This window comes from Eumetopias jubatus, unplaced genomic scaffold (genome assembly GCF_037043125.1).
Source record: "Eumetopias jubatus isolate StellerSeaLion01/CBP00866 unplaced genomic scaffold, mEumJub1_p1.0 scaffold_12, whole genome shotgun sequence".
Taxonomy (NCBI): Eukaryota; Metazoa; Chordata; class Mammalia; order Carnivora; family Otariidae; genus Eumetopias; species Eumetopias jubatus.
In genome coordinates, this window is record NW_028274818.1 from 10,108,548 (window position 1) to 10,128,530 (window position 19,983).

At 37.6% G+C, this 19,983-nt stretch overlaps 2 protein-coding genes across 2 annotated transcripts in view; both read left to right on the top strand.

Annotated features, from left to right (window-relative positions):
* AIDA (axin interactor, dorsalization associated) overlaps window positions 1–19,983 on the top strand; it is a 39,576-nt gene that overhangs the window by 1,813 nt on the left and 17,780 nt on the right. The window contains exons 2-6 of the mRNA XM_028104696.2: window positions 6,940–7,009; window positions 13,380–13,433; window positions 15,469–15,523; window positions 19,456–19,519; window positions 19,759–19,865. Of these exons, the coding sequence (XP_027960497.1) occupies window positions 6,940–7,009; window positions 13,380–13,433; window positions 15,469–15,523; window positions 19,456–19,519; window positions 19,759–19,865 (350 nt within the window). The remainder of the gene's footprint in view (window positions 1–6,939; window positions 7,010–13,379; window positions 13,434–15,468; window positions 15,524–19,455; window positions 19,520–19,758; window positions 19,866–19,983) is intronic.
* LOC114210417 (peptidyl-prolyl cis-trans isomerase H-like) lies at window positions 13,680–14,515 on the top strand. The gene is made up of 2 exons (XM_088016663.1): window positions 13,680–13,997; window positions 14,222–14,515. Exons 1-2 carry the CDS (start codon window positions 13,714–13,716, stop codon window positions 14,469–14,471), a joined length of 534 nt encoding a protein of 177 aa, XP_087872789.1. The 5' UTR covers window positions 13,680–13,713; the 3' UTR covers window positions 14,472–14,515.

The window sequence follows — 19,983 nt, forward strand, 5'->3', positions numbered from 1 at the left end:
AGTAAATTGGACAAATGAGAAGGTTTCCTTCGTTACCAGGGAACATATCTTAACCAGACCGTAGCCAGTTAGCACCTGTGTGTACTCATTCTTTGGGTTAACTAGAATCGCATACCCTGAATTGTAAAGCTGCCTTCACTTGTGATGCGGTGGGACTTAGCAGCTGTTGACACTCAGCAGCAGACTTCACAATGGAAAGTGAAGAATACCATGTCCAATTGAAATTACAAAGGAAAATTGAGTATGCAAGCTGTTTCGCTGGAATTTCTAGAAACATCTCAATGAGAGTAATAGCCACATACAAATCTATTGTTGGACCACAGTACTAACCTTTGAACTTCATAATTCAGAGAAGTTCTCAAATTATAAAAACTGCCAGTGTCAAATCGGAGGAGTAATGATTGGCTTAAATTTTGTAAACACGTAGGCTACACATAAAATGAGGTTGAATTTAAAATTAATATATTCAAAAATGAAGACAAATTGTCTTTTTTTATTGCAGTTATCTCTTTGGGAGGAAAGGCTACAGAAAAGGAGACCATTTGGGGGCCACTAAATACTGTAAAAAAGAACGGACAGCATTTAGTGACTGGATGTTGAGAGTGAAAGAGAAGAGTCTAGGATAATTGGCATTTCTAATTGGGTAGGCAGCAGGGACTTTATCGTCTTGCAACACACAGCGAATTTATGGGAGAGGGGATATTGGGGAGGAAAGAAACATGTTTCTACCATCGCAGTGTAAGAATACTAATAGCTTAATCTTGTCTTTCAACAACGACAAGAACAGGGGCTGTAAAGATATATAAGATTTGATTCCCATCCTCAGAGCCCTGAGGGTCTGATGGAGGATTTTATTTTTTTTTTTAAGATTTTATTTATTTGACAGAGAGAGACACAGCAAGAGAGGGAACACAAGCAGGGGGAGTGGGAGAGGGAGAAGCAGACTTCCCGAGGAGCAGGGAGCCTGATGCAGGGCCCGATCCCAGTGACCTGAGCTGAAGGTAGACGCTTAACGACTGAGCCACCCAGGCGCCCTAATGGAGGATTTTTAAAGTAATTGGGTTTTGCTATTACAGAAGTACGAAAAGAGTATGTGCTACCACACTGCTTGCTGTTTCCAGGAGCATGCTTTTGCCTTAGGGCTTTTGTACTTTTTCTGGAACATTGTTCTCATTATCTGCTTGGATCACTTGGTCACCTCCTTCAGGTCTTTGTTCAGATATTATCTTCTCAGTGAGGTCCTTTCTGGCTACCTTATTTAAAATTGTGAAACCTGTTATCCACCCCAACTCCCTCTACCTCAGTCTTGCACATCCTAAATGCCCCCCCAAATCCTATTTAATTTTTTCCATAGTATTTATCACCATCTAAAATAACAATATATTGGGGCACCTGGGTGGCTTAGTCGTTAAGCGCCTTCCTTTCGCTCAGGTCATGGTCCCAGGGTCCTGGGATCGAGCCCCACATCCGGCTGCCTGCTCGGCGGGAAGCCTGCTTCTCCCTCTCCCACTCCCCCTGCTTGTGTTCCCTCTCTCACTGTGTTTCTGTCAGATAAATAAATAAAATCTTTAAAAAATAATAATAAATAAAATAAAATATATTTTACATATTCATTTGGTTTATTGTTTCTCTCCCCACTTGAATGTAAACTCCGAGAGGGCAGAGTTGGAGGTGTTGTCTTATTCTTTACTATATACTTAGTGTCCTAGTGATGCTAGGCTGTTATTAAATAATTGTTTGTTTAGATATTATATGTTGTATTCTTTTGAATGGATATGGATTCAGAAGTATGCTGTGGGAGCATTGAGTTGATATTAAAGTGGTGTTGGAAGGTTTAAACGAATATGTCAAAACTAGGATTGCTAGCCAAAATATACATGGTTAATTAAAAACAATTCCATGAAGCAGGCCACCTCTTTCAGCAACCTGGGGATACATGACCCCAAACTTCTGGTAGAATGGTATGGACTCTGTTGCTCAGAATCAGATATTTCATAGCATCAATGCTTAGGGATTAATCTAGCACACGGGTGCTCAATAAATACTTGTTAAATGAATGAGTGATTTTGAAGACTGAATAATACTTGCTCTTAATCATCTTTATTATGCTTTCATCATTGCTACTCACAGTAGGTCCACAGATGGGTACTGGTCTGCAATGAGATAAAGGAATTGAGATTTAAGATTTGACATCTTCATGAGAGTTTTTATTATATTTTATAGAAGCGTTAGCTTGGAACAGATTGGAGAAAGAAGCTAGTCCTTCACTACAGATAGTTTGAGAAACACTAATTTCTGTCGTGGATTGTTGTGGAGTTTCTTTCAGTCACTTGTTTATGTGTTTAAAGTATATTTTAAACTCCCTCTTGAGAATAGTGCTGTTTGACCCGTAGGCATCCTTGTAAGATGAGATTATTCTCTAGAGAATATTTGAGAGGTTTCTCACCTTTCCTGATAGAATGTCAACTCTTTTAGCTGCTCATCTGATATCCAGAGCATATGGATTTTCCCTCGATGGACAAAATCATGTCTCACTTTGTCTTAAAATGGTGCAGTCATTTATGGATTTAGAAATTTAATATTTTTTTTACTCAGGTCTTTAAAAAAGTTTTTAAAATCATATAACTTACATACCATGGAATTCACCCATCTTACATGTACAGCCCCGTGACTTTTTAGTAAATTTACCAAGTTGTACAACCATCGCTACAATCAAATTTTATAACATTTCCATCACCCCACAAACCTCCTTTGTGCCCATTTGCAATCACTCCATATTCCTGCTCCAGCCCCAGGCAACCGCTAATCTATATTCTGTCTCTAAAGATTTTGTCTTTTCTGGACATTTCATGTAAATGGAATCATATAAAATGTGATCTTTTGTATGTGGCTTCTTGGATTTAGCATAATGTGTTTGAGGTTCATCCATGTTGAACATATATCTGTACTTTGTTCCTTTTTTACTGCTGAATAGCGTTACATTGTACGGATATACCACATTTGTGTATCCTTTCACTAGTTAACGGGCATTTGAGTTGTTTCTACTTTTTGACTGTTATCAGTAATGCTGTTGTGAACATTCACATGTAAGTCTTTGTGTGCACATATATTTTTTTGGGGGGTAGATATCGAAGAGTAGAATTTCTAGTTAATGTGGTCAATTTATGTGTACTTTTTGAAGAAAACTGCCATACTGTCCAGACGGGCTCTACAGTTTTACATTTCTATCAGCAGTGCTGATAGAAATGTTAAACTATATGTTCAACACTTCTAGGAGGTATATAGTGTACTTCACTGTAGTTTTAATTTGCCATTCTCTTATGACTAATGATGCTGAGAATCTTTTATGATGCTTATTTTCCCTCTGTAAATCTGGTTTGGGAAATGTCTATTCAAATCTTTTGCCCATTTTTTAATTGAGTTGTTTGTCTTTTACCTGTTGAGTTTATAAGGGTTCTTTATATATCCTGGATACAGGTCCTTTATCACATATATGATTTGCAAATGTTTCCTCCCAGTCTGTGGCCTAATTTTTAAAAGCAGGATTCTGTTTGAATTTAACATCCTTGTCTGCTGACTATTAGCATTTGAGCAGTTTAGAGCTACCCCCTTTCCTCTGATAGTGACCCTGCTTAAGTTAACAGTCACTGTTAATATATTATGTGTACAACTCTTCAAATAGAGAAACTGTGCCACATTATAACTTCCCTGAGATTGCGGATATGTAGTTGATATCATTAAATATAGACTATAATTCCTAAAAGAGAACTTCAAGTAAGTGGTAGGCCAGCAAGAGTTAGAAACCAACTGTAGAGCAAGGACAAGGATGATGGCATGTCTGTTTCTTTTTTCTTTTTTTTTTTTTTAAGATTTTATTTACTTATTTGACAGAGAGAGACAACGAGAGAGGGAACACAAGCAGGGGGAGTGGGAGAGGGAGAAGCAGGCTTCCCGCTGAGCAGGGAGCCTGATGTGGGGTCCCAGCCCCGGGATCATGACCTGAGCTGAAGGCAGACGCTTAACGACTGAGCCACCCAGGCGCCCCTATGTCTGTTTCTATTTGTGCTATCTCCTGTATAGAATCCACAAAGAGTGGGTCTCTAAATGACATCACAGGATAATATTATGGGGTTTCTACTTTTGAGGTAAAATAAATAAATGGATGGAAACAGTTTAAATAACATAGTGGAGTGATTCCTTGCAAATGTCAATGATTTTATGTAGGAGTTTTCTTATTTTATAAGGAGGATGCATACCTTTCATAGATTGGATGGAGGCCATCAAATATAATGAACTTTACACCTGATCTTTAAGACATGATTGCATAGAATAGAACTCTTATCTAAGACTTGTTTTGAAAACTCTGAACTGTCTTTTGCAGTGGGCTTGGTAGGAAATCTAACACTTGCTACCCTTTGCATTCTTGCTTCCATTCCCCACCCAGAATAGTATAGTATGCTTGAGAATTACGGTTTTAAATTCTTTTCCCAGTTACAAAATATTTCACCAAAGAATCTCTCGATTCTTTGGGGTCTTTTTCCCCCACAAATTTCTGAAAATTGAGATAAATATCACATAACATAAGGTTTCGCATTGTAAAGTTGTACACTTTGGTCATTCTAGTATATTCAGTGTTATGCAGCCATCACTACCATCTCATTTCAGAACATTTGCATCACCCTCAAGCCCCATACCTGATATCAGTCACTCTCAATTCCTTCCTTACCCCAGCCCCTGGCAACCACAAATCTGCTGTCTCTATGGATTTATCCATTCTGGACATTTTGTATAAATAGAATCATATGTGATCTTTTTTCATCTGGATTCTTTCATTTAGCATAATGTTTTTGAGGGTCATCCATGTTGTAGCATGTATCAGTCTTCATTCTTTCTTTTTTTTAAAGATTTTATTTATTTATTCATGAGAGACAGAAGAGGAGAGAGGGAGAGGGAGAGAGAGAAGCAGAGGGAGAAGCAGGCTCCCAAGGAGCAGGGAGCCCGGAGCCCGACGCAGGACTCGATCCCAGGACCCTGGGATCATGACCTGAGCCGAAGGCAGACGCTTAACCATCTGAGCCACCCAGGCGCCCTCAGTCTTCATTCTTCTTTGCGGCCAAATCCTTTCATTGAATGGATGCACCACATTTTGTTTATCCATTCTGCAGTTGATAGACATTATGGGTGTTTCCATTTTGGGCGATTACGCATAATGCTGCTGCTGTGAACATTCGTATACAGGTTTTTTTGTGTGAGCATGTTTTCAGTTCTTGGACTATACCTAGAATTTTGAAATTGCTGGGTTATATGTATGGTAACTCTATGTTTAACTTTTGAGGAACTGCCAAACTGTTTTCCACGGCAACTGCATCGTTTTACATTCCTACCAGCACTGTATGAAGGTTCCAAATTTTCCATATCCTTGCCAACACCATTATTTTTTTTTCTCTCTCTTTTTAGAAATTGTACCCATCCTAGTGGGTATGAGGTGGTATCTCATTGTGGTTTTGATTTGTATTTCCCTAATGACTAATGATACGATATTCATGCGCTTATTGACCATTTCTGTATCTTCTTTGGAAAAATGTTCAAGGGGCACCTGTGTGGCTCAGTCAGTTAAGCGTCCGACTCTTGGTTTCGGCTCAGGTCATGATCTCAGGGTTCTGAGATTGAGCCCTGAGTCAGGCTCCATGCTCAGAGGGGAGTCTGCTTCCCCCCTGCTCTCTCCCTATGCCCTTCCCCCTGTTCATGCTTGCTCATGCTCTTTAAAATAAATAAGTCTTTAAAAAAGATGTTCATATTTTCCCATTTTAAAATTGAGTTATTTGTCCTTTTAATGTTTCATTGTAAGAGTCAATCTTTTAGTTTTTGTTGTCTCAGAACTTTGGGGATGCCTGCTTGGCTCAGTCGGTTAAGTGCCTGCATTCAGCTCAGGTCATGATCCCGGGCTCCTGGGATCAAGTCCCCCATCCAGCTCCTTGCTCAGTGGGGAACCTGCTTCTGCCTCTGCCTCTCCCCCTGCTTGTGCATGCGCGCACTCTCTTTCTCTGTCAAAATAAATAAAATCTTAAAAAAAAAAACGACTTTGGATCCTTACTGTTGAGTTTGGGCTAGTAACACAGATCCATCCTTGAAAACTCATCCAAGGCCTAGCTGCTATTTTTAAGAATGATAATTGGGCAAACAGTGATTTTCATGTCTGATTGGTGGAGGATTTTCTTTATTTTTCATGAAAAAATGTTTTGAAAAGCATAATTTAATAGACTTATCATTTTGTCATGGCTGTTATTTGGACTAATCTTATCAGCAAATTAATGATAGACTGATAAAGTGTCTCTGGCTGGTACTATTACTGGTGCTCCCTGGAAGTGTTTAAGCAAAATCTGGACAACTGCTTATTGGCTTGTTAAAGAAATTCATGCATACTAAAGAAAGTTGGATTAGTTGCCATTTGAGATTCTTTCCAGCTCTTAAGATTCTGTTTTTATTGCCTAGAGCTGAAATTTGTCCCAGTGCAATGGTAAAAAAGTATTGTATCTTATTTTCATTGTTATTGTATAGAGTTTGATTCTAAAGATAATGTAGATTTATACTTTGAAAACACAGCAAAATATTATTGTACTTCATTGTCTGTTTTTTAAAAGATTTAAATTAGGGGTGCCTGGGTGGCTCAGTCATTAAGTGTCTGCCTTCGGCTCTGGTCCTGGTCCCAGGGTCCTGGGATCGAGCCCCGCATCAGGCTCCCTGCTCGGCGGGAAGCCTGCTTCTCCCTCTCCCACTCCCCCTGTTTGTGTTCCCTCTCTCACTGTCTCTCTCTCTCTGTCAAATAAATAAATAAAATCTTAAAAAAAAATAAAAAAGATTTAAATTATTTCACCTTGTTGCACTTGGGATAGTTTGCTTTCCTTCAATTCTAAAGAATATGTTTTTTTCTTCTTACAGATTAGCAAGACATCTACAAAAAGAGGCCCAAGCTCAACACAATAATTCTGAATTCACAGAAGAACAAAAGGTACTATAAAATAATGTCTACATTCCAAATGAAAAGAATTCTGTCTTTTAAGCCATTAAGCAAAAACAACAGAAACTGTTATACTTGAGTACAAAGAATGACACTGATTATGCATTGGGGAACATAAAGTGATCACTGAGAGATAACACATGATTTACTACTTAGTGACTTTCTCACTTGATGAATTTCTCGGCTCAGCCATTTAGACTTTAATTTTAGTGGAGACTGTCTACACTCTGGTTGGGAGAGGGGTAGATTCCAGAGGCTGAAGTTTGACTGTGAGTAATTATGTCCAACTTCAGTACTTATTTAACTCTGAATTTTCTTAACCCCTTCTTCCTCCTCTCAAAACAAACACAAAGCCAAAAAAAAAGCCATCACTGAAAAAAATTAATAGTAAAATAATTTTATTTATTTATTTTTAAGATTTTATTTATTTATTTGACAGAGAGAGCACAAGCAAGGGGAGCGTCAGGCAGAGGGAGAAGGAGAAGCAGGCTTCCCGCTGAGCAAGGAGCCTGATGTGGGGCTTTATCCCAGGACCCTGGAATCATGACCCGAGCCAAAGGCAGATGCTTAAGCAACTGAGCCACCCAGGCGCCCCTAAAATAATAATTTTTAAAAAATTGTTCAAGTCAAGAATTTGGCATAAGAATCCATCAGCAAAATAAATGCATAAGGTTGCAAAATGTCTCAGTGGTGCTCTTGAATTAAGATTTTAATGTGTTGAGTCGGTGCCCTGGACTTTTAGAGATTATAAAAAGTGGGATGGATTCTGTAAGAAGCTTTGCTTTCAAAGAGTGAGAAGAAACAGGAAGAAACAAGTCCCATTTTTTCCTGGCTCAGAGTATCTAGTGTTAAGTCAAATTTTAATCTTGTAGATAATGAAAAAAATTACTGTGTCACTTTTTCCCTCATCTCTTAAGAAAAGACACTGTGAAAACTATAGTGACTTAATTTGTTTTTATTAATCGTTTTTCTGTACAAGGGGTGGGAGTGGTTTTCTGCACGTGTTTTAAGTAAGCCTAAAATTTATTTTAGTCCTTTTGCCTATATTCATTTGACTCTTAGAGGCGTTTGAACAGATGAAAACCCTAAAGATTAGGATTAGCTATATTTCTTACACAAGTCAGGATATTTGCATTTTAAAAATACTTAGTATCTACATCATCCACTGTACTTTTTTTGTATTTAGAAAAGAAAACGTCACTACAATTTAGAGGTGCATTTTTCTTTTTTCCTTTACAATTGTTAATGTATGCAGTAGATTTAGGAAATTTAGGATTTGAGTCCAGGAAAATAATTACCACAGAAGAAATGATTGGTTTGCTTGAGGAGAGGAACAAAGACTATATGCTTTATCACCTCTATAAGATTTGTAAACTCTAGGAAGTGATCAGCTGACATCACAAAATTAATTTTGAAACAGAATCTCAAATATTTGAGTATGCAAATTAATAGCTATCAGAGTGTGTTATGAATATGGAAACAGATGAAAGCTTAGGGAATTTTTTAAAAGTTTCATGACTCCCCCCCCATACTTTAATCACCTATTTGCCTTGCCTTACTTATATGCTTTGTCACCAGCACCTCTTGCTTAGGTATAGGACCTATGAGCAACATGACCTCAAATAGTAGGTGAGTTGACCTAAAACAAAGCACAGTTTTTTTAAATGCCATCAAGAAATGAGCTTTGTCATACAATGATTAAACCATCAAGAAAAAATAAACTTTTTCTTAATTTTCTTTAACTTTCTAAGGCTGAAGCTGATGTTCGATAATGCTCTTTATCTTTTAATTTATAGCTGTTCCTTAGCTGCCTTTTTTTCAGTTTACACAAACCCACAGGTGTTACACTCCCATAAGGCCTGGGAGGCAGCATGACCTAGAGAAAAAACTTGAGATCTGGACTTGGTCTTGAATCTGGGCTCTGTCCCGGGCCCTTATTTCCTTATGTATGAGATGAGGGATTAGATAACCCTAAATGATCTTAAAAGATATCTGTACATCTTCTAATGACTCATACCTTTGAAGTTTTCTGTACCTCCTCCTTCCCTGGAGGCCTGATTTCGGAGGGATTTGTTATTTATAATACCTGCCTAAGGGGCACCTGTGGCTGCCACTTGTGTACCTGCCTGCCTATTCCTTGGGCTCAGAGACGGACCCCCAAATCATTCTGTACTACATTAGGAACCTAAGGCAAGTTGTAAGCATTTACAAATTTAATTTTCTTTAAAAATACAAGTGAAACATTCACAATGGGCCAAAAAACGCATACTGACATACAGACCTTATTTTTGAATGTCACACAAGGAAAAAGAGGCTCCGAGTTAATGATTAGGAAACAAAGACTTCCCAGATGTGATTTGGGGGAACACTGGCTCTGAAAAATTAATAGGTGTTATTTGAACAGGGAGTTTTTGACTTGTCAGGGCTTTTAATATGCTAATGTGTGTGTTGAATTTTTTAAAAGACTTTGGGTAATGGAGTGTTTCTTAAATTTGTTTGCTTTTGGAGCCCCCCCCTTTATAGAACACTTCATTGGGTCTAGTGTTCCAAAGAACATGTTACGGGAGATTTCGAAACCAACTGTTAGGTCTGCAAAATTAATTGAATGCCAGATCTGGCACATAAGCCAAAGGAGAAGAAACTCAGTTGCATTTTCCTCAAAAGAGGAAAAACGCAGAATATGCCTTCTATTATTCTAAGCAAAATTGTTCTTTATGTTTTCTATTTTGAATTATATTTTTTACGCTTTTGCTGTTCTGTGTTTTTGTAGCGGTGACAAATCTTAGAATTATGCTAACCATTCATAGTTTGTAGGACTTCTAAAAATTTTCTTAAAAACCAACCAATATTTCTTTATGAAACTTTTTACTGTCTTGCTCACAATAAGCTTTGAAAAATAGTTGATGAATAAGTGCTTTGTTGGGTCTTAGGGTATTGCTATTTATCCATATTTAAGTATTTAAGATCAGAGAAATACTAATTTTTGAGAAAACATACACATCTTCACAGTATTTATTTTAAATCTAAACTCTAGAATTAGTGATCTCTCTAAACTTTATTAATTGGTGATTTAAAAAAGTCTTCACATGGATTTGCTATTCATAATATTCTCAAAGATTTCTGTTGGAAAATGAGAAAGTTTAGGGTTCTTATTTGATCCTCCCTCATGATTAGTTGACTTAGCTCTCATTTCAATCCTCAATAGTTTTGTCATTATAACAACTGAGTTTAGTAGCCAAAGAATAGCTGCCAAAAGCTTTCATTCCATTAAATTCCCTACTTTGGTGTCGTAGATTTTCTCATGTAAGTTTCTGGACAGAAGAGAACATCCTGTCTCATGATGCTTAGAAAGTTTTTCCCTGTTTTGAATCGAGTTTGGTAGTAATGAGAGTTCCAGCACTATGCGTTTGTTTTATATTTTATAGGTTCCCCCTTTTCCACTGTCCCCTCCACCTTCCTCTCTTTCTCCTGCCCCAGCCTCCCCCTGGCTAGAGGGTAGATGACTGGCTATTTAAATCAAAAAATTAAGTCTGGATTGAGATGGTACTACTTTATATGTATTTTTTCGATTTTTTCCTTATGTAAATTGAATGTGTTTTAGCCAAATTAACTTGGCTCTTTGTTTTTATTCCATCTTCTCCTTAGCTCCTCTTTTTACTAATTTCCCTACCAATGACAAAATAGCCAGTCTTCTAAAAACGAGAACGTTTTCCATTTCTGTACCATATTAAGCATGAGCAGTTAATTTGAATGAGGTGCTAATAATTTAAATTTTTTAAAACTAAACTTCGTTTACCTTCAGTGCTTAGTCTTAATGTACCTTAGTTAATAGTCAGTATTTAATATGTGGACCCAAGTGACCTGGTGCTGCTTAATCATTTTTCCTAACCATTTGTTTCTAAGAAAGGTGACACGGTTACAGTAGCAGGCGCTTGATTTTGACATCAATAAATGTTGCATGTTTTAAAAGTCATTGCAGCTGAAAATGATAGTGTTTCGCTCCCTTTTAATACTGATGTTGGGTGTGGTCCCTTAAAGTAGTTATGAATAATGCCTATTGGTATTTTGCCATAGTTTAGTAGATTCTGTGTAAAAAGCTGTTGCTTCTGCTTAACTTGCAGAAATGTTTAAATTTAAAATAGGTTATTAGTGGAATCGTAATTGTTAAACTGCATTTTACCTTAATTGTTAACAGTCTCAAATCAAACGGATTTTATAGTAAATGAAAGAAAGGGAGTTAACTAATATTTCTAAAGACTTACTCATTGATACATCTCACTTAATACAGAATCCTTTTTAAAAAGCATTTTTAAAAGACCCTAAAAAATATGGCCAAATGGTATTAAAATAAGTATATCACTTTATTGTACGTATCACTATTATATGTATAGAAGACATGGATGTCTAGGGCAAGTTGCTTAATGTCTCTTCAGTAAAATGATTGTCTCTAACTCAGGGTTATAATGAGGATTACATGAATTAATGCTTATAACTCAGGGGGCTTGAGTACTCCATAGCTGTTAGCCATTACTTTATTATTATATATTTATGTTTTTAAACATATATACAAATAAAACATATAAATTTTATTTATATATATTTAAATCACCTAGTTTTGTCATAGTTGAGTGGTATATTTAAACAACAATGGGGATTATTAGATTTTATGTAGAAAAGACTATTGCTGGTTCCTATGCAGTAGCTATTTGAGAGAGTAAATAAACGGATGAGTCCTTTCGAAGTTACTAAATTTAAACTTAATCTTTAAATTAAAATTTCAGAATAAAATAGGGTATTTTCTAAACTGTGATATTGGGATTTAAAGGAATTTTTAAAGATTGTGGAGATAGTTAGAGAGTGTTACTTGTTCCTTGGCCAAGGGTCCTGTCTTACTCAGGAGTGGTTGGAGTTGGCTATACCAGCTGTTGACTGTCGATAAGATAATTGCATAGTGCCCACTAGCCTGAGTACCAGGGGCCAGGACAGTACCTGTTACACCTCTTTGCTCCTCGTTTATCTTATAAAGAAAGTGAAAATCCAATTTACTAAACTTCTGCAAGTGATCAGTATGTGTAGAAAAAATATGTCATTTTTTCCCAAGAATGTTTTGTGGTCAAGGCATTGCAAGTATTGTACGTAAATACTTCACTTTTATGGTCTGGATTTATTCCTAATAAAAACATAAGAAATGCCCTTTTTTGGAAGGACTTAAAAATGTTGACAGGCCTGATTCAGCAGCCTCTTCTTACAGGTATTTCTTCTGTGGGTCCCCTCCTCTTTATTTCCACTCTAGTTGTCCATGTTCTTGTTCTGATTCACATTTACCCAGAATAACCTGGCTGCTCTTACCTGTAGTCTTTGCCCTTTTCTCCCCCAGCCTGTGGAGACCGTTGTCTTAACAGTCTTCCTAAAGGTCATTCTTCTATTCAAAAACCTCTGTGTAATTTATTGCTACAGTAATAACAGATTCCTCCGATCGTCCTGGAAGGTCCCCTTCAGAAAGGCCATGGCTTCCCCCAGTGCATGCACGCACACACACTCTTCACGTTTCAAACCTAATATCCCCCTGCTTTCAGTTTGAGACTTTAGACAACTGAACCGTGACAGTTTTCTAAACTCTTCAGTTTTACAAATCCTCCCAGTCACTGGGGCTTGATTTCTAACACAGATTCTTGCACTGTTTCTTCATGTGTAATGGCTCACTTTGCTAAAGCTTGTAAGAGGAATCAAGCGTCTCTTCTTTATATGACAGTGATTTTGTAGAGTCTCATCTCACATAATAGAACTTGAGCTTGTTAAAAGCAAGGACTATACCCTATCATTTTTATCCATGTTATAGCTCATCTAAGACAGATCTGACTATAAAACTTGCCACCATTCATCACAAGTATTGATTTTGCTGAGTATTACCTACATATTTAATTAGACAAGTCAAGATTGGACCTATGTCAAAATTAAAGGATACCATTTTACTAGCTTTCAGATATTTTTTATTTTAAATCTTTTAGCGAATTTCAGTCTTAATGGAGATTAAGAGAAGACAAAGCTTGGGAGGGAAGATGTTGGAAGTCCTTTTCATTGCCCTTTAAATAAATCTAAAAGAGCTGTCATCAGAGCAAACTTGATTTAAAATTGGTCGTGGTACAGTTAGGTCAGGAGAGAATATGGACTCACATTCTCTCCCTTATCCCAGTACTTTGCCTCCTGTTTCTCTTCTCTAAAATCTGCAAGATGCTACAAAGAAGTAAAATTTAACTTTAAATAAATTATAGATCCCTTACTAATAAAAATTAACTCCATGGTTTTGACAACTAACAGTTGCAATATATTTGGTATTTATAGCTTTTTCTTTTTCCTACAGAAAACCATAGGCAAAATTGCAACATGTTTGGAATTACGAAGTGCAGCTTTACAGGTAAACACAGGTTTTTTTCCTGCTTTCTGATATAAGAAAAAAGCCTTATGAACTATTCTGATAAACTTTAAGCATTAATGCTAGAAGCAGTATTGTCTCAGAAGAGATTTCTAGCAATAGGAATACATGGGTTAAACTCCTATTAAAAGATTTAGTTTATATTTAATAAACTGTAGAGAGAAAAGATATAACTTCAGTTTTTTGTTATTTTTAGCCCAAATGTTCCAAAATATAAAAACCAACAAAAACCAGTTTGGGCTTCTGCTTCCAGGTCGGAGCCATGGCGGTGGCAAATTCAAGCCCTGTCAATCCCATGGTGTTCTTTGATGTCAGCATTGGCGGCCAGGAAGTTGGCCCCATGAAGATAGAGCTCTTTGTGGACGTTGTGCCTAAGACGGCCGAGAATTTTAAGCAGTTCTGCACTGGAGAATTCAGAAAAGATGGGGTTCCGATAGGATACAAAGGGAGCATCTTCCACAGGGTCATAAAGGATTTCATGATTCAGGGTGGGGATTTTGTTAATGGAGATGGTACTGGAGTTGCCAGTATTTACCGGGGGCCATTTGCAGATGAAAATTTTATTTTTTTATTTTTTTTATTTTTTAAAGATTTTATTTATTTATTTGAGAGAGAATGAGAGATAGAGAGCACGAGAGGGAAGAGGGTCAGAGGGAGAAGCAGACTCCCCGCTGAGCAGGGAGCCCAATGTGGGACTCAATCCCGGGACTCCAGGATCATGACCTGAGCCGAAGGCAGTCGCTTAACCAACTGAGCCACCCAGGCGCCCCTGCAGATGAAAATTTTAAACTGAGACACTCAGCTCCAGGCCTGCTTTCCATGGCAAACAGTGGTCCCAGTACAAATGGCTGCCAGTTCTTCATCACCTGCTCTAAATGTGATTGGCTGGATGGGAAGCACGTAGTGTTTGGAAAAATCATTGATGGACTTCTAGTGATGCGAAAGATTGAGAATGTTCCCACAGGCCCCAACAATAAGCCCAAGCTGCCTGTGGTGATCTCACAGTGTGGGGAGATGTAGTCCAGAGCAAGACTGATCAGATATCTTGAAGACTTTTCCTCTTCCATCACATAAAACTACTTCATATGAAAACAAACCAACAATATGCTGTGTTTAGCATATAGCTTATTTTATCTTTCTCTTACGATTTGAATAGTTATAAATTCTGTGTCTTAGTTTTCTATTTTATTTTATTTTTTTTATTTGAGAGAAAGAGAATGAGAGAGAGCACAAGAGGGAAGAGGGTCAGAGGTAGAAGCAGACTCCCTGCTGAGCAGGGAGCCCGATGTGGGACTCGATCCCGGGACTCCAGGATCATGACCTGAGCCAAAGGCAGTCGCTTAACCAACTGAGCCACCCAGGCGCCCCTTAGTTTTCTATTTTAAATGTTGTGACTATTTTGTCCATAACATATTTTAAGCAAAAACTGGCATTGTGTTGCTTATCTTAACTTTGGTGATATCCTTTGTTAAACAGAAGTTCTAAATTTTGATGAGGTCAGAATTATCAGTCTTTTTTCTTATGGCTTTTGTGGTTTTTGTCTTGCTTTAGGAAGGTCCTTACTATCTCAGATCATAATGTCTTTTGTATTTTTTCTAATATTTCTGTGGTTTTATTTATGTACTTTAAAAATCACCTAGAATCTAAAAAAAAAAAAAAACAGTTTGGGACTTTTTCTTTTTTTTTTTTTTTTTTTTAAGATTTTATTTATTTGTCAGAGAGAGAGCACAAGAGGGGGAATGGCAGGCAAAGGGAGAAGCAGGCTGCCCCGCTGAGCAAGGAGCCCGATGCGGGACTTGATCCCAGCACCCTGGGATTATGACCTGAGCCGAAGGCAGACCTTAACCAACTGATCTACCCAGGCATCCCGGGACTTTTCATTTTCTACTTTGAAAGCATGAAATGGATTCCTTTATTTTGTCCACTTTTTGAATATTTAGTTCTTGCCGCTTAAAAGACATAGGGTATAGTGAAATCTTTGTAATAAAAAGATGTAATATGCATATTTTAAATTCAGTCCACACAGTCTCAAGAAGAATTTAAACTGGAGGACCTGAAGAAGCTAGAACCAAGTAAGTTTTATTTTATATTTTTAGTGATATTCCTTTAGAAAACTACTTAATTCATTATAGATATTAAGACTATTTAGCATAGGTGCTTACTCATTTCTGTTCCTACCTAGTCCTATGTGATTTTTTTTGTGCTTTTATAATTTCTGTAATATTTATAGTAATTATTCTGTTCACCGTTATAGAATATGAAAAATGATTTGATTCCAGGTTCTACCTCATTCATATGTTTCAGCCTTTGTTTTAATCACTTTAATAAGACTCTAATTACTTTGGTAAGCATTTACAGTAGAGTTTACTGGAGAATATAAAGTTACAGCTATTGATGCGCGTTTATACTACATGTCCTTGAAAACTACAGTCTAGCTGTTTGCAATGCTCTACAAAAGATTTCCTTGTTGTCCCCATTTTCCTGTCCCTTCTTGAAAGCTTTTTTGAAGTAAACATTTGCTTCAAATGTTTTGGTGGTTAGGATGTGCCAAATAAGATTTTCTTATTGGTTCACATGAATGTTCTTTTAGAGGAATGCTTTCTCATTGTTCATATCAATGTTCTCTTTGCAAAGTAGGCAAAGGCACAAGTGCTGAATATCACCACGGTCCACCACATTTTTATCACCCCAGAAAGAAACCCTGTCTTGTTTAGCCCACACCTGCTTAATTAATGCTTAACCCACTCCTCAATTCCCAGCCCTAGGCAGTCATTAATCCACTTTCTGTCTTGTGAATTTGCCTATTCTGGACATTTTGTATAAATGGAATCATACCACATATGGTCCTTTGTGACTTAATATATGTAAGATTATTTTAAGAAAAGCATATTGATGGCTTTTAGAAAAGATTAGCTTCAGTGAGAATCTCTCTTGTGTAATGGTTTTAAAGATTATAATGTTTGATTTTTTTTTAATGATAAGAATAATTAGGATTTTGGCTTTCTGTTTAGTCACAGTTTTCCATTAGTTTTTGTTTTTCGGTGTGTTTCCAAATAAAATTTTAGAGTGTTACAGATTTCTCCTATTGCCTTGTAGGATCTTTCATTGATATTAACGGTTACAATTACCATTAACCCGAATACTCAAATAAGTCCATTCAGTTGCAGTTTGCTAACTGCATGACCTTACAGCTTGTAAATGCCAGAACTGGGTTTTAACCAGGGTTCTAAGTGACCCCAGAGCCTGTGTTCCTGCCACTGTATTCTGTTGTGATACCTATAATGGTGCAATATTAACATCAATCCTAAATATCATGGGTTTCCAGTTCAAGCTCTTGAGAGATTATTGACCCATGTATTAGTGGCAGATTGGACTAAAATCTGCATTAGTCTTCTATTTCTTGCTTTCTGTTTGCTTGTTTTTGTTTTTTTAAGATTAGGGGTGGGAATGGAAAGGAAAGATAGTATTAGAATTTATTTTGTTATATTTTGAATTTATATAGTGCTTCTCATTGGGACCCTCTCCCTTCATCATACTTAGTTAGCTTTTTAGGTGATTTTAATTTGCTATTGCCTTTTAAAGGGATGTAAATGTGTACGTTATATCTCAGGATATGCTCTGTAATTTTGCATCTCTCAAAGCTAGGCAGTTCTTAGGACTTACTTTATCAGAATTAAACATTTTCTACAAATTGGTATTTGAATAGATTTCAGATTAAGTCAAGCTGTTTCTGCCTCTTTTTATACTGTAAGGAAAGGAAAATTAATATGTGGGACTTGGTTTATTCTGCTAATGTAGGTTTTAAGGTTAAAAAAAAGTCTCTTGATAATCCTGTCTGAAACTAATACAAGTAAGATTTTGAAAGTACTATTTATTTCATTTTCTGATGTTAATCCACCTTTCAGATGGGAAGAACTTACTCATTTTACCCACCAGAAAAATGGAACAAGTCAGCCACAGAAGCAGAACACACTTTGTTGACAGTGTGTCTGTCATTTTCAGAGTGTGGCCTTCAGGAGGGTGGCAGGCCATGCTCTGTGAGAGTGGGCTGGGAGTGCTGACTTTTTCCTGGCAAAGGTGCACCATCAGATGTCAGCTGTGGGGTGAGCCACGTGGTCCCCAAACCATGATGGGCTCCGTGCTCATGATAATACCTTCCAGGAAATTACAAGCCAAACCAGTACCTGCCTCAGGGCCTTTGTTGTTGTTGTTATAAAGATGTTATTTTTAAGTAATCTCCCCACTCAATGTGGGGTTCGAACTCACAACCCCCGAGATAAAGAGTCGCAAGCTCCACCGACTGAGCCAGCCGGGCGCCCCTCTAGCCTGTTGTTTAACACTTGGAAAGCCCTCACCCCCGTGCTGCTTCTGGACGCATCCTCTCATTCCAGGGTATGGCTCACTTATCTTCCAGCAAGTTACTTTTCTGTCCACCTTAGCCGAAGTTGTCCCCCTGCTCCACTTACACTCCTGACCCTGTCGTTTGCGATGCTAACCACAGTCTAACAGTACCTTGTTAATTTGTTGCTTTACTTACTGTTTGCTTTTCCTGACTAGAGCCTAAGATCCATAGATGAGAGCAAGAACCCCCTGTCTTGATCACTGCCATATCTTTAGCACCTAAAACAGGGACTGGAACACGGCGGGCAATCGGTGCCCATTTGTTGAGAGGAAGAAAGAGAAAGGAAAGATGAGGGTAAGAGCTGGAGGGCAAAGAGCATAAGGACGAACGAGGAGCTAGACCCAGACTCAGACCTCTCGCACTGAACCACTCAGCAGACCGAGTGCCTATAACAGAAGTCTGAAAAACACCTCTGACTCCTGTTGGAATCAGTCATAAAAGCGCAGCCTGCACTCTGGGATTTCCTGCTTTGGGATGACAGCATATACGCCGCAGCTCTTTTATCTCTAAACTACAGCACTCTGAAATGAGGCTGAGTAAGTTGAGTACAAAATCATGGGAACTTTTTGGATTGCTCAGTTAATGCCATTACTTTACCTTCATGTGATTGCAGATAGTTACTGAAGACCCATGACACCAGATACGAAGCACTAAATTACATACTTCTAGTAACTCTATAAGGTATTCATAGAAGCTCTCTAAATGTAGGCAGAGTTATAGAACGTCTTTCTTTTTTTTTTAATTGAAGTTTTTTTTTTTTTTTTAAAGATTCTATTTGTCAGAGAGAGAGAGAGAGAGAGCACAAGCAGGGGAAGTGGCAGAGGGGGAAGCAGGCTCCCCACTGAGCAAGGAGCCCGATGCGGGACTCTGTCCCAGGACCCTATCCCAGGACCCTGGGATCATGACCTGAGCCGAAGGCAACCGCTTAACCAACTGAGCCCCCCAGGCGTCCCTAGAACATCTCTCTTAAAGTTTACATGCCAGAATGTAATTATGGACCGTACACTAATGCAGAAGGTGGTGGGTGGTGGGTGCCATGTTATCTGAAGCCTTCTCTTGAGGGTAAATCCCTCTTTGTGTATTTGTCTATGCATGTATGTAGATGTATGTACCTATGTATGTAATAAACTATCGTAAATGGCATATGGAAATTGTAACCAGTTTTATCTAATTTTGCCAGTTTTAAGGAGTTGAGGAGAAATATAATCAGGACATAGACCAGAATAATCTCACGTACCTCTAATTGGTTATCTTTGCACCAGTCTTGTAATTGAAGTACTCCAGGAAGGAGATCTTTTCTTTCTCTGCTGCCCTGTGTCTCACCTAGGACCTTGTACATACAACTGTTTTGGAGTTTATTTTCTGTGAGGGCTCTGAGATTCTGGAACTTACTTTCCTTGGAAATCTTACAAAGTACTGGTACCTGAAGTCTACTATGGATATTTTCATTTTGCTAAGACCTTCAATGGACAAATGCGTCGTGGGAGTTTTTTTAAGTATTAATATGCATAGTAAAAGTGATTAAAAATCAGTCACTTCTAATAAAATTTTTTATTTTGATTCATAGAAGAATTTGTGTCTTTCTTTCTGTTCTTATTCTAGTCCTAAAGAATATTCTTACGTATAATAAGGAATTCCCATTTGACGTTCAGCCTGTCCCCTTAAGGTAAAATAATTAAGCACCAATATTTGTCTTCTTATTTTATTGTCTTATTTTTTACCTAGTTTTCAGATATATCTGCATTTTTTTATATCAGTATTGATATCTTTAATATCAGTAGGTCAACATTTTTGTGTTTGTGTCAACAGTTTTTGTATCCACATCTTACCTGGGAAATGGGTGGCTATAATGCCTCTCTAGGGTAGTTTTATAGCTCACTATTTTGTTTGCCATTTTGCATGTAGAAGAATTTTAGCACCTGGTGAAGAAGAGAATTTGGAATTTGAAGAAGATGAAGAAGAGGGTGGTGCTGGAGCAGGGTCTCCTGATTCCTTTCCTGCTAGAGTTCCCGGTGAGTATCGCTGATCTCAAAACAGGCATAGCTTAATCCAAGGTTAGGGTGTTTAAAACTTATTTTGGTACTTGCCAATCTTAAGCAAATTTTCATAGCCATGGTCTGAAGGTATCTT

Coding starts and splice junctions, on each gene's coding strand:
- LOC114210417 (XM_088016663.1), top strand. CDS start 13,714: ATGGCGGTGGCAAATTCAAGCCCTGTCAATCCCATGGTGTTCTTTGAT. Junction 13,998..14,221: donor AGTATTTACCGGGGGCCATT/TGCAGATGAAAA, acceptor CCCAGGCGCCCC/TGCAGATGAAAATTTTAAAC.